This window comes from Electrophorus electricus, chromosome 26 (assembly GCF_013358815.1).
Source record: "Electrophorus electricus isolate fEleEle1 chromosome 26, fEleEle1.pri, whole genome shotgun sequence".
Classification (NCBI taxonomy): Eukaryota; Metazoa; Chordata; class Actinopteri; order Gymnotiformes; family Gymnotidae; genus Electrophorus; species Electrophorus electricus.
The window spans coordinates 9048802-9064258 of NC_049560.1; the positions used below are offsets into that span (position 1 = coordinate 9048802).

General features: G+C 45.6%; 1 protein-coding gene across 1 annotated transcript in view; it reads left to right on the top strand.

Moving 5' to 3' along the window:
• Nucleotides 1-15457, top strand: part of LOC113568958 (inactive N-acetylated-alpha-linked acidic dipeptidase-like protein 2) — a 120666-nt gene that overhangs the window by 40427 nt on the left and 64782 nt on the right. Inside the window, 1 exon segment of the mRNA XM_026997094.2 lies at nucleotides 12514-12657. Coding sequence (XP_026852895.2) covers nucleotides 12514-12657 — 144 coding nt within the window.

Genomic DNA, 15457 nt, shown 5'->3' on the forward strand with positions numbered 1-15457 from the left:
CGGGCGTTTATTTAAACGATGACGACCGTAGCAATGGAGGAGTCACCATGTCACTTCCCTGATTTCCTGGGGTGGAGGAGGGGTGTCCAGGAGTCAGGTGCCAAACGTTTTAAATCAAATGCAGGATGTAGTCGGCTATGACACGTTCAAGCAGACAAAGCAGGTGTTTGTGATACATAAACAGCAGAACGCCGAATCATGACCAACCAAAAATGGCTGGCTGTCAGTTCTATCCAACATTTTTATTTCTTGGTCATGATTTATTTTGGTTTCACTCCATAATATGTCTCTTAGTGGATATTTATTGCTGATAACTCTGCTAATGACTAATGTGCCCTGTACATGGTCAGGTATTCTCTTAAGGGTCAAATCAGGTAGTCAGTTGTGAGTTGTGATCCAACTCTGCTGATATCATTAATTCCCTCTGAAGTACCTGGTTCTGTATCCTATTCATGCTTTTACCTTCAGTGGCTTTATTAAGGAGTGACCTGGTTTGACCAAAGGATTTACTGTGATAAATATATCTTTATTAAATATATCTTTGAGTATATCTTTATTAAATGTGCTCATTGTCTAGTTTGGTGCAGAGACTGTGAATTTAAATGCATAAATAGCTCTCAAGCAGGGCTTGATTTGGTACAAGCTATCTCGGGTAAGCAAAATTCAACTAACCACCACATCTCACCCCCATGTTGTGTGCATGAAGAGGCTCCTCTGTATTACTTCTGTTTCGCTGGTGTGGTGCAGGCTGTCCAGGATTAGGGGCCTAGTTCACATTAACCTTCGTGGCGCCGAGAACTGGAGCAGATTAAATGGCTGTCATTATAATGCAGACTGGAAATAGCACCCGGCCGTGCATCCGGATCCTGGGAATAGTGCAAAGATTTTTCATCTGCGCCCTGGCGCGTGCACACACACATGCACGCACGAGCTCGTGTGCAGGCTCCCACCACCACATCATCGTGCACTAAGCAGCGCTTTAACTCCGCCTCCCCTCTGTTCGTCCATGGCAGATTTATGAGCGGAAGGCGAAAGGAAGGGTTAGCGTTTGTGCTCGCCGTCGTAGTTAAAGTTACTCCCCTTTCTCTACGTACCAGGCCTTTTCCACTGCGGCGCGCTGGGTTCTTGGCCCGGGCTCGGCCGTGCCTGTGGTTCCCACACCATCAGCCGTATTTCCTGGCGGACGTGGCCATGGTTTATCCTAGGCAAAGAGAGAATCATTTTACTTGAAAAGAATTTACTGTGGCGCGTCGGGTCCCCTCTGGTCCTGCATCCGTTCATCTGTCAACATGAGAATTCGGCGGAGATAAAAGTTCGGCGTGGCTACAGGATTTACACCTGTCTCTGAAAGCCAGGACCTGGTGAACAAAGCAGTTTGTGTGTGTCCACGCGTGCGTGCATGCAAAGCAGCGATAAATAGGAGCCATGGCACTGCCTTGATACAGCTTCAACATCAAAGCCCTCAGGTGCTCTCTTAAAATATTCCTGGAGTTTTAACAACAGTGTGGGTATGTTATAGCCTTCTGTGTAGGTGCAATTTATCAAAGCTTTGGATGCCCTGTTTTTGTTTTGTGTGTGTGTGTGTGTGTGTGTGTGTGTGTGTGTGTGTGTGTGTATGTGTGTATTTGTATGTGTATGTGTATGTGTGTGTGTATGTGTGTGTATGTGTGTGTGTGTGTGTGTGTGTGTGTGTGTGTGTGTGTGTGTGTGTGGTGTGTGTGTGACTGATTGTGACTGTGACACACCACTACACACAACACACACACTGGAGTGCTCTAGACTCCAGCATGTGTGTGAGAGGTGCTGTGTCCTGCAGCAGTTCTCTACACAAATAATTAATCACCTTAATTGTACACTTTTATTGATTTTTCTCTTAAGACATTTTTTTTATGCTCAGACGAGCGCACTGACCACAGAACTAGCAGAACCTCAGGAGAAACAACACGTGTGCCTCATTTTGTAATTAGCTTCGTTGGTCCACCTTTGATTGCTCTGCAGGGGAAAACAATCCACCGAAGAGAAGCTCTCCACAAAAGCCGGCGCTCGTGTTTTGTCCACCAGTTGTGATTCGCAATGGGTGGAAAATGCTCAGAGATGTGTGGAGCAGCATATGGAGCTTGGGGTTACCCCTCAGGGCTCGGCCAAAGCGTATCTGTAAAACCGAGCTTCTGATTATACCTTTCCCCTGGAGCGTTTGGGTGGTCCGGCTCCAAAACAACATCCTGAACCAACCTTGGCAACAGTTGCTGTTTGCCAGACCCCGGCCTTTGGCCTGATGGAACAGAGAAGACTGAGGGGCACTTCTCAAACAAATCTGAAGAACCCCAAATCACAGCTCAACCTCCAGCAGACCTCATCATTTAGGATTTCACAGTTCACCTGTGCCTTAACACGCTGTTTACCTCACAGTTCACCTGTGTCTTAACACGCTGTTTACCTCACAGTTCACCTGTGTCTTAACACGCTGTTTACCTCACAGTTCACCTGTGCCTTAACACGCTGTTTACCTCACAGTTCACCTGTGCCTTAACACGCTGTTTACCTCACAGTTCACCTGTGCCTTAACACGCTGTTTACCTCACAGTTCACCTGTGCCTTAACACGCTGTTTACCTCACAGTTCACCTGTGTCTTACCACGCTGTTTACCTCACAGTTCACCTGTGCCTTACCACGCTGTTTACCTCACAGTTCACCTGTGCCTCAACACACAAAAATACAAAGAAACTGATATAATAAAAAAAAAAATTAAAAATTAAAAAACAGAAATATGATTAGAAGGAATTGGAATGATTCAAACATAAAGCAAAATAAAGACATTAAATGAAAACAATGAAAAATAGTTTAAAATTCAATCCCTGAAACAGTCATATCAACACGGTCTTCTCTCAGTCCCTGACAGGATATCAGTGTTCGTACAGTCACGAACAGCTACAAACTGCTACAGGAACACAGTCTTCTCTCAGTCCATGAGAGGATATCAGCCTCCTCTCAAGGATTGATGTTGGTCTTGGCGTCAGTCTTAACACCAAACTCTCATGCATGGTTGCAGGTCTCTTTCTGTTCTAACTGAACGAAGCGGCCATAATATGTGCATGGTGTTAATTGGAGTTAATCTAGGATTGACATAGTGGTTGCTGTAGTGAAGTCGATAACAGTGCTGGCTGTTCTGTGGGGGTCTGGGGCTCGATTCCCGTCTGAGTGAGTTCTCCATGCTGTACGAGTCCTTGGGCAAGACTCCTAATACTACACTTGCCTGCCTCTTTAACATGAAAACTGAATTTTGCTCTGACTAAGAGCATCTACCAAATTTGTTAAATGTAGAACGAAACAAATCCAAGGTAATTTGGTTGTTTGGATGTTGGAAGTCTGTTTAAGCTCGCATTTTCAATCGTCGTCTTGGCTTGAAGGAGGGCGCCATAGTGCATGTGACAAATCGCTCATATATCAAAACACGTTAGCCTTATGTCCACAGGCATGGGCTGTGTGCACTGTTATGAGTGTGTGTGTGTGTGTGTGTGTGTGTGTGTGTGTGTGTGTGGTGGGAGCCTTTCCTGAGCAAACACTCTTCACTTGTGCTGCGATTTATAGCAAACGGCCATGTGATGTGTGTGCTTCCCACACAGAAGACGTGTTGTGACGATATGGAGACCGAGAGTCGCGTTATGCCGTCATTAAAGTGCCATCATCATTAAAAACACATTTGCCATTCCCCAGTCTGCTGGTGCACTCACACTCCGGCCTTGCAGCACAATCAAGAGGAATTTAAAATCCCTGTAACTTTAAGCCTCCTCGACGCCACGTATTATTTTGATCCCTCGGCCCGTGTGTCTGCAGGCGGACGGCCCCGCCGCGGTCCGCTCGCACCGCTGAACGAATCAAACTATCCCAGCAAAACAAACTAGAATGGTCTCTAATGGAAAAACATTTTGAGATTTGACAAGGAGATATACATTCAGCTCTTCTCACCATTATCATTATTATTTTTATATCCTACAACACGCACGCACACAAAACACGCACGCACGCACACTGCAGATGTATTCAGAACATGCGAGGATAGTTCTGTGTACTTCTCAACGTTTCCCTGTTTTGAAAAATGTGTAGCATTGTACTAATGTATAAATGGCTTTGGGTGGTATTATGAGGATAATTGGAATGAGTATCACTCAGCAGAAACCTGCCGCCTGAGTCCCAGCATGAATGGTCGGCTGACAATAGAAGAGCAAGTTTTCTGACTCCTGAATCATTTATCTTAAATGGATCATCTGGAACTTCACTAACAGGGGCTCTCCCTCTCTCTCTCTGCCTCTCTCTCTCTGTCTGTCTCTCTCCCTCCAGACATAAAGCGTTTGCTTATTCACGAGAAGTGAAGTTGAGAAACTCTTGAGTAGTAAAGTTGTGTGCCGAACCTTCTAACATATTCCACTATGTACTTCCGCTCTATTGAGTAAACTGGATACATGCTCACTTACCACCTACGTTATCAGCCCAACCATAGCATACCTTTATCACTTTATGAGTCTGGTTTTATAAGATGTAATATATTAGAAATATATAATAACTTAATGAGGTGCACAATTTATAAAATTGTATTAAATTAAAACACAATTAAACTGTGCCACCCCTTTTATTATAGGTTAGTTTTGATCATAGAATGGTAGTCACCAAAGGAAAACAGACAGACCATTCTCAACTGTCACGATCAGTCCCTCCCAGCTTCCAGGTTCCATGTTTTCCCTGTCTTGTGTTTTTTAGTTCCATTCCATGGTTCCATTTTCTCTGTATATGTATGTACTGTATATATATGTACTCTGTATATGTATATTTGAATCATTGTGTTTAAGTTAGTTCTCCTAGCCTTAGCCCTGAGTTTTCCCGAGTCTTTTGTTATAGGCTGATTCCCCGGCTTGCTTTCGTGTTCTGCTGTTTGTTTAGTCATGTATCCCCTATACTCTCCGTGTCGGCTCTATGACCCTGGACCAATGTAACGACTCTGATTTTGGAATTGCCCCTAATAAATCTTGCTCTACTCCACACGTGTCTGCCTCCTTACCGCTCACCGTTAGATCAACATACTAGTGACACTGTTAACACTACCATGAGTCATAGAACATTCCTTAGTTTTTACATTTAAGTTTATGTTTTTTGCTTGGTTGTATTACAGTTGCATGTACTTAGAGGCCCACAACCAAAACTAGCGCTGAGAGCTCTAAGACCGACTGGTGACTGGCAAAAAAACACAATATAAAAACACAATATAGCATTTCTTTTAAAGTCATATGTATATATGACTTATATATATACACACACATACTGACAGCAAGAGAGTAAAAATTGCATTGAAGTGCACAATAAGGTTTCCATAGGATGTCAAAGCCCCGAGTACTCTGATTACCATGGAAACCACTGTTGCCTTTATCTTGCACATCTTTTCTACGTCTCTCAGCTTTTGGTATTTCTCATTTTTTCGTGCTCCTTCTTCCTGATGTTTTGATCACTCAGGATCACCACATTTGTCGCTATGGCCTACTGTGTCTGGTTTGTTAGCCATTACCCTTTTGACAGTCTGTATTTGGAAGTCCCACAGGATCTCAGCTCGGGCATTCTCCAACACCTTCAGAGGTGTGTCCCACTTTGACCTTGGACCTTCCAGCCCGTACTCAGCACAGATGTTTCTGTACACTATCCCGCCACTTGGTTATGGCGTTCCATGTGCGCTCTGTCTGCTTGCATCCTGCTGTTATGTGCTGGATTGATGGTCTCAGGGGCATCTTTGCACAGCCTGCATCTGGGGTCCTGCCTGGTGTGGTAGATCCAGCCTCTACTGATCTCATGTTCAGAGATTGTTCTGTGCTCCAATGATTAGTGCCTCTGTGCTGTCTTTCAGTCCAGACCTTTTCCAGCCAGTAGGTGTGGACCATGTCAGAGCCTAGGGAGGCCCAATTCTTCATACTCGGAACCATTTCTTGGACATCTGCTAGCGTGATGGTTACTGGACCCTGTTCAGGGAGGTTGCTATGGACAGCTCTCAGGTTCTCTAACCACTGGGCATTGTTGTTGTTGTGTGATACCTACTTCTTCCATAAACCTTTCCAATATTGTTCACTCTCCAGCTTTGGCAGGTCTGTTCTTATGCAGTTACCCTGCCACTGAGAGTACACTTTGGATGGCTCATGGGAGAACATCCTGTTTATTCTCCTACCTTCTACTTTTCTTGTGTAACTCTTTTAGATGGGCAGCCAGAGCTGATAATCTTGTCTTGGCAGTCTCCAAGGCCTCAGGTGTGGAAAGGTGTGGACAGGTATGGACAGGTATGGACAGCTTGTTGCATCTCCAGTATCACTGTTGCCATGGCATATAACAGCTGGTTGGTCTCAGTGATGGTCACTGCAGTGATCGTCTGTAGTGCTGTCATCTGTCTTCCAGCAGCCTTTCGGGTTCTTCACTTGGCCTTGATGGTCTGCCCAGCTTAGCTGTAATCTTCAGTCTCACATCAGCGGCTCTGGTGCATGGACTCGTGCGCGCACAATAAATATATAAGTTGTCCAGGACTCGAGGACTCATTCTGTTGGCAGTGCTGAGATTCATTCTCTCCTTTCCCACGGACTGCTGTCTTCCCAGTGTGGGCTGCCTGCTCTTTGCAACCTCAGACATCAATCACATGGCTCTTCCCTCGGTACAGCACGCTCCTTTCAGCACTGCGGGCCGCAGACATCCCTGTTTAAGGGCTGTATAGGTAGGAGACCTCTTTGTGTGCTGTGTGTTCAGTGTTTGTATAGTGTTTGTGGTATTTGCAGGGTATGTGTACAGTGTAGTATTTGTGCCATGCTGAAGCAGTGTTTGTATGGTGTATGTGCAGTGTTAATTTAATATTGGTGGGTAGTATATGCACAGTGTTTGTATGCTGTTTGTGCAGTGTTGAAGCGATGTTTGTGTGGTATTTGTTCAGTGTTGAATTGATGTTTTCGTGGTGTATACGCATTGTTTGTGTAAGGTGGGCTCGAACCCAGGTGATGACATCAACAGCCTACTGGGTGAGCAACCACACTCTAACGATGGTGGGCCCGTGTGCAGAATGGTTAGAACAGGTAAACAAGAAAAGTAAAGCCTTGGGAGAGGGGAGGGGACATATAAAAACACCGACACCCTCGCTCAGAACTTTGGCAAAGACCCAACACTGAGTGACCGGGTCACTGGGCCTAGCCCAGCTGTTGGGCGTTAAGCCTGATTAGTAGTGTGCCTGACTCGAGGCCTCCCTCTGGTGACCGGAGGGGGCCTCGGCCTGGCGCCGACCCTTACTGTTTGTGCAGTGTTTAAGCGATGTTTGTGTGGTGTATATGCGTTGCTTGTGTGGTATTTGTGCAGTGTTGTGGTGTTTATCACTCAAGAACCTTTGCTTTAGGGCTTGGCGGCAGATCGTGTTATCATAATGTGGAGTCGTCGGTTGGGCTTTGATCGCTCTGACCATGTCGCTGTATCCCTCTCCAGAGGGGCTGGGTGTATTCAGCCATACGCCATTTTGAGCTGTAGTGAGCACTCTGCCCCGACGTTAAGTAACAGACGGGGGGCCGGACCGGGTCTGCCCTGGTGCACTGCCGAGGCAGTGGGGCAGGATGCCTCGTGTCTGTCTTTAACCCGGGAAGCACACGTCATTACAGCAATAACCTTCCCTACCCTCACGGGGATGCCCCTCCACAGACACGCTGGGGTTTCGGGCTTTGAGAAACGTCCGCGCTGCCCGTCCACACGTGGCACGTGGCAGCCCGACGGGAGCGGGAACTCAGCTGGCCTTTTTCGCTCATTAGTGTTAATCAATAGCTTTGTGCCATGTGCTATGCATTGCCAGACACATGGCATGATTGCAGCTCCTCTACTGTGTCATTAGCGAGGGCAGGAGGCTTTGACTATTGAACAGTCCACACTTTACAGCCGTTCGTACTGATGCGTGGGAATAAATCGAGCCCTCTATGGTACGCCCAGGACGCTTGGTTCAAGTTGCGCTTTTGCATTTCAAAAGCGCTGAATGTTTAGCTGAAGTGTCATAAACGCGTTGTTAAAGCAATTACACGCCAATATTTTACTGCCCTATAGAAATTCACATAATAATAATGTTATTACCTTTGAATGACATTTTTTTTTTCAAAAATCTCCAGAGAAGATGACACTAAAAATGATGATATTCTATTAACCAAAGTGAGATCCCCCAAAATGTGCAAAAATGATGGGTGAATGACAGCTCGAGTCTCAGCGATAAAGATGATCGTAACAGCTCATCTGATAGCTTGCCAGCCGCTCTGTATGAGGGCAGAGGCGGCAAGTGATGTGATTTGATTCCGTATGAAGTACTGCAGACATTTATAATGCACTGCAATTTCTTTATCTCTTTTTATCCTTTGTTAAGTACATGAGTCTGGTGCTGTAATTGGCCCTGCCAACACACACACACACACACACACACTTCATCCGGAAACACTCCCCAGGAGGCAGCAGCTTGTGCATCTCGCGGGCCACGGCACGGTCCCTCGAGTGGCGCTCAGGTGTCCTCCATTACTGCCGGCTAATGAAAGACTTATCACAGACCTCCGTGGTCACATCGATTGAAGTGATCCTCGCTTCTGTGAATGGCCCTTGAAGACTGGCTCCATCCAGCCCAGATGCACAAGGACTCTGCCCACTCAACTACTTCGTCACCACCCTGTCGCATTCTTTCACATGCGCATGCGAGGTTGTGTTTAACGAGTTCGGCACGCCATCGCTGGTTAGCGTTGTTCCAGACCGTGGGCTTTCACGAGCAACTTTTGTTCTTAGAAAGAGAACTGGAAAAGAATAGTTATTGCAGAAATGCAGTGATGCACAGCTGCAACGGTGGGGACACGCGGTGTGGGCGAAGGGAACTGCTAAGAACTCCTTTATGTAAAAGACCTGTAGTTTTGAGAACAAATCTGTGAGCCCTTTTGAATTTGGGGGCTTCTGTAGGCTTATTTCTCTATTCAGCTCATAGAACTGAATAGTTTTTAGAATATCCTACATCTTCACATAACAGTTAAAATCTTGATTCTCATTTTCCAAATTCTAAAACACAGAATATCTTCTTTTTGATGCACTTAATGAGTCTTCTTACCTATAACAGCTTTACTTAGCATCTTTGAAATCTTTTTAAAATTTTACCATATTCAGAATCAGCATCCTAGAGATTTAATTACCTAACCACGTAGATGGTTTAAACCTTTTGTTCAGGAAAATGTGGCACTCTAACTTGAGTTTGTTAAATTAAACTGTATTTATTACTATGACTTCGATCATATTACATTGGTGCAGAAATACAGACAATTGTCAACAATTCGCAAACTTTTTGTCTCACTGTATGCAATTTTGCCGTTCGTGATCTTTAAAAGTCCTCTTTTTTTCTAGTCTTTGTAATGCAGCAGGATTTTCGAGTGTATTTTTGAAGCTTTTAAGTATAACAAATCCAAGGCTGCACATGAAAGACCGGCGCGCTAAGCCGAACTGTAAACACACTCGATATCAAAGAGACATTAGAATAATTTCCATGAAAAGCTAATGCTATTGTTCATATGGAGATTAATAGTCACACTTTGCAACATTTTTGTTTTTGGAAATCAATTTGCATGAGTTTGATAGTCGGAGCGGCTGGCGAGCAGAAGGGCGGTTTGTGCGGCGACTCTCGTAATCAGGTGTCGGAGGGGACCGCGCATGGCCGCCAGGAGCAGCGTGGGGGCCTGAGCGCATCCCAGTCCTGCCATCGTCATCGCTGGATGTCAGTCTGGGAGCGATACTGGTCTGCAGGGGTCTCTCCACCACCACTAATTAAATACTGATGAGTGGGCTCCAGGAAAAAAAAAATCACAGAGTGGGTCAGATGGTCAGTACTCCTTTGTAAAGTGCACTGGGACCACTGCTGCGTGGCTGATGGTTTGAGAGGATCACACGTGCCCTGGGCCGCTGAGAAATGATCGCCAAGTCTCACCTTGTTAGATGAGCGTGTAACACAAGACAATAATTATATTGGGCGAAAAATCATAACAATCACAGAGAAAAGGCGAGCGTTTGTGTGTTTTGAGCATCTGACTCGCCGCACTCGTCACGGTGCTAATATTCAGACTGTGTGATGTGTGGGAAGTAGGTGTGTAATGCTCTTGGGTGTTTGCTGTCCAAACCTGGCACATATGGACGGCCATATGCGTGTCATACTGCTCATAAACTAATCTCGCTGTGCCTGTCAGCTTCTGAGCCCCAGTCGGTGTGAAATGCTGGGAGGTTCTGTTTCGTCAGATTCGTCTTCCACTCCAAACTAGCAGTGCTTCTCGCCTGGCTGTTGTCATCACCGTACTGCCAGAGAACTTTTGTGGCGTGATCACGGTGTTTCGTTTGCTTTCCCCGCGCGGGCTTTTGTGTGGAGGGTGGATCGCAAAATGGTTCTTAATGACACAGAGCGGCCATGACAGGAACACAAGTATGTGTTTGATGTCAGATCCGTGAGACATCTCCAGAAGCTTTTTTCTGCAGGAAGACAAATTGGGGAGGTGGGTTATGCATGGTTCCATGGTCTCTGTCACTCTCAGTAGACACGGGTAAATGCACTTACTGAAACAGAAATCAAGAATGCAACAGTATGCTTCCGTGTGTGTGTGTGTGTGTGCACGCACTGCGAGGGGCATGCTACAGTCATTCTGATGGTATTGCCATATTCTTTTCAAACCAGACTGTCTGACTGTCTGAGATGTGCGTTTGTACGTTTGTGCGATAGTGGCCCCACAGGTCCCAGGCTAAAGCACAGTGCTCAGATACACAGCAAAACCTCAGACGGCACAGGGTCAATAGTTATAGATTTCAACCGACAGCCTGCTTTCAGTTGGTAAACCTTTATCCCAGTATCGTCCTGTCCTAATACATCTGATTCTAAGACATAATGTTCTCATCTCTTCAGTGTGGGTTTCCTCAGAGAGTCGTGGCTCAAGAAGAGTGAACAGGCTAACCCAGACTTGCACACAACAGACTAGCATGGATCATCTAATCCAAAATGAGAGAAAAGAGTTTCCTCCTGCTCTGCTGAATAAAGGACTGTGAAGCGCAGAGACAAAAGCCACTCTTGTGTTCCTTCACACACGCGTCCCATCACTGTCAACGTTACTCCAGACTGTCTCCTGTGATCGGGCCAGCTGTGTCTGCGCCTTTTGCCAAGGATGAGTCTTCCCTCTGGTCTGGAGCTGTAGCGTTCCATGCCTGGAGCTGTAGCGTTCCATGCCTGGAGCTGTAGCGTTCCATGCCTGGAGCTGTAGCGTTCCATGCCTGGAGCTGTAGCGTTCCATGCCTGGAGCTGTAGCGTTCCATGCCTGGAGCTGTAGCGTTCCATGCCTGGAGCTGTAGGACTTTTAGCTGTGCGAGAGGAGCGGTCTCTCTCTGGCATCAGGAGATGCTGAATTATCCACTTAAATGGACCGCCGTTTCTGATACAAATTAAGTATGACGTGATTAGGTTCATGTAGTCCCAGTGATTTATTGTAATGCACATTCATAGTCGTTAAGTTAATTAACTCCAATTATCTAATTCTTCTACACAGTTATTATGTCTGGAAGTTCCAGGAGCAGACCGTTCCCTTACACTGTTCCCTGATACTGTTCCATTACAGTTCTCAACCCAATCATCACTTCCCATCTTTCCTACAAACAAGGGGAACACCTGGCTCTTCCCGAGGACCGATACTGGCTAGCTTCGTTCTGGCGTTTAATAACGTTTTGTCTGGATCACGTTGATCAGGGGGAGGTAATGGAGCGTCCGGACAGCTTGGGAGCGCCAGTGGAAAATGGAAGCCCCTAAATAAATTTGTTCCTGAAGTAGGATTAGGCTCACCACTCCTCCGTTTTAATGAGGCCGAATCAATGGAGCGCTTCACCCACCTAAATCCCCGTTGGGTGGTGGGGGGTTTTTTTGTTGGTTTTTTTTTTCCTCTTTGCCGGAGCAGTTACTTGCAACCTAAAATCCTCCAGCCTATTAGTATAGCCGGGGCTCAGTCGTGGGCGAGTCTTTGATGCGGGTCGAGGCCGACGCAGCCGGGCATAGAAGGTCTCTCCATGCTGCCTGACCTCCCCTCGGCCTGATTGGGTCCGGGGTGCAGCCACGGTGCCCGCCCTGTGCCCGCTTCACAGGCACACGCGCCTGCCTGCTCTGCCCAGCCTGTGGGCACTTCAGCCCAATCTGTTTGTCTTAAGAGCATGTTCCCATGCGGCCCTTCTGCGGCACAGCCGAGAAGACAGATCCTGGATTGCCATAATTATCTTTGCTCTTCCGTGTTGTGTTAAAACTCCCCAATCTGAAACGTTTGAGGTATGCCGAACAGATGATGTGTAGTGGTAAGACTTCGGAGACGAAAATTGCATGTCTGCATCACTTCAGAGGTTTGTGCCAAACCAAAGTTACCAAATTTGTTTCCTTTAAACTACAATGTGCCTTTTTCTCTCTCTTATTTTCACATATTTGTTTTTCATTCCAGCTGGAAGTTTCAGGGAGGATCGACACAATCTGACATCATTGCTGGTGCAGCCAATCTCTGCTAGCCTGGCCAGGGAGCTGCTGGTCGCCCCTGCCATAAGCCGTGGGCAGCCCTGTGCCGCTCTGGCAATGCCAACTGCCTCAGGTCAGTGACTCGTTTATTTTAAAACTAATATGGCTCTCATAACATGGGCCCACTTCCAAGCATTTTTTTTCCACAAAAGGAGACCAATATAGATCTTTTATGACAAATAATAGGATAACCAACAGTGCCTGTGAACTTTTTCCTCACCCTTTGACATCAGGTGACCAGACATACTACAAACACGAAATGATTTCACCTTTAGGACACGTTTCTAATGTTTCTAAATGATTATTGAATGCTGTAGTCCTCACTTATTGGATACATTACTAAATCAATCCAAATATTATTTATACTGTATTACAGTAATACTGTGTAATTCATATGTTGAATACTTAAGAATAGAAATGTAAATAGAGTATGTATTGCAGTATTATTACCTTTCACATAGATGCTAACAGTTGTGGTCAGCAGAATGTGTTCTGTAAATACCAGTCCAAGACCTCAGGCCAGCCAGTGGCCCTGTGACACTATGAGGGATGTGTTTCCTGTGTAAACGTTTCTGTTGAGAAGTTTTGAAATGCCGTATAGGTTGTTCCCAAGTATGTGCTGTTTGATCCTCTACTGCAATTCCCTGAAGCATTCCTGAGAATCCTAGCTGAATTCACGTGGGTTTCATAGCATGTCGGGCACAGTCTATTCTCTTGTCTAACTGCAGTCGCATGCACTACAGCTCTTCTTTTCCAGGGCTGAGCGTGTTCTCTCTGCAGGCGCTGGGATTCGCTTGAAACAGATTTCTCTTGATTAAATATGGCTTTTCCAGTAGATCATGTCCACAAAGAAGATGGAGGGCATAAAGTTAAATTAAGTGAAACTAAATGAGACCTTGCATAGTTACAGAGTCAAAGCTTTTGCTAGTTAAGTTTATCTTCTTTTCTATGTCTGTAGGTGAAAAGAGAGAGTTAGTCATGCTTTTCACACTTAGTGACTGTAAGTCTCTTGGTGACTGTGCTGTGAGTCTCTTGGTGACTGTGCTGTGAGTCTCTTGGTGACTGTGCTGTGAGTCTCTTGGTGACTGTGCAGTGCATCTATTGGTGACTGTGCAGTGAGTCTCTTGGTGACTGTGCAGTGAGTCTCTTGGTGACTGTGCAGTGAGTCTCTTGGTGACTGTGCTGTGAATCTCTTGGTGACTGTGCAGTGAGTCTCTTGGTGACTGTGCAGTGAGTCTCTTGGTGATTGTGCTGTGAGTCTCTTGGTGACTGTGCTGTGAGTCTCTTGGTGACTGTGCTGTGAATCTCTTGGTGACTGTGCAGTGAGTCTCTTGGTGTCTGTGCTGTGAGTCTTGGTGATTGTGCAGTGCATCTTGTGGTGACTGTGCTGTGAGTCTCTTGGTGTCTGTGCTGTGAGTCTCTTGGTGACTGTGCTGTGAGTCTCTTGGTGACTGTGCTGTGAGTCTCTTGGTGATTGTGCAGTGCATCTTGTGGTGACTGTGCTGTGAGTCTCTTGGTGATTGTGCAGTGCATCTTGGTCACTGTGCTGTGAGTCTTTTGGTGTCTGTGCACTGTATCTCTTGGTGAGTCTCTTAGGCCTCTCAAATCAAAATTAAAATCAAAATTTATTTCTATAGCGCTTTTTACAGCCGTTGTCACTAAGCAGCTTTACAAATGTCAGAGTCCAAGCCCCCGGTGAGAAAGCCAAGGGCGACCTTGGGGAGAACCTCCCTAGAGCATGAGGAAGAAACCTTGAGAGGAACCAAGACTCAGGGGGGGCATCCTCCTCTGGGTGACGACGGTCTCCGCAGCAATAACAAGAATAAAAATGTAAAAATAAATAAATAAATAAATAAAAAATAAATAAAAAATGAAAAAAATAAGCAATTCATGTCTAGTCCTATTTTCTAGAGGTCCTAGTCTTGTCCTGACTGCATGTGACCGAAACCAAGTCTAGATTAGGCGTGTCCAGGTATGGGGGCGTGTAAATTAGGGAATTATAATGTGCAATGATGGATTCCAGCAGATCTAGCTATGGAAGCACAGCTAAAAGGAAAGAGCCAGAAGGAACCACAGGCATGAGGGCACCCTGGAACATCTGCCCTCCACCGCTCTCAGTCAACAAACCTGAGTGACAAAAGAGAGGTGAAGTGACAGCACCATCACATCCCAGTTTACCAGAACTCTCAATGCCCTAAGATGAGAAGTAGTTAATAAAATGCCTGACTGCACAGATAGGTTTTCAGCCTAGCCTTAAATATTGAGACTGTGCCTGAGTCTCGAACATTTACAGGAAGGTTATTCCACAGTTGGAGAGCTTTATAGGAAAAAGCTCTGCCCCCTTTAAAGATTAATAAGATTTATAAGAATAAGACTTTCTTGGTACTAGTAAAGAGCTGCATCTTTTGATCTAAGCAGACGTGGTGGATCATAATGCACTTAGAGTTCTCTAAGGTACTGTGGGGCAACACCATCAGTGCTTTGTAGGTTATTAGAAGTATTTTATAAACAATACGACATTTTACTGGGGGCCGATGTAAAGTAGCTAAGATAGGAGTGATGTGATTTAATTTTCAAGTTCTAGTATGACCTCTGGCTGCTGCATTTTGAACTAGCTGGAGCTTGTTTAGGCACTTAATGGTACAGCCAGATAGTAAGGCATTACAGTAGTCCAATCTTGAAGTGAAGACTATCTTTTCTGCATCATGTGAGGAGAGCATGTTCCTAATCTTTGAAATGTCTCATGAGGTGAGCAAAGGCGGTCCTAGAAATATTATTTACATGCGTTTCGAACGAGAGACTGAGATCTATAATAACTCCAAGATCTTTAACAGTTAGGGAAGATGTGATTAGGAGACCATTCCGGCTCCAGA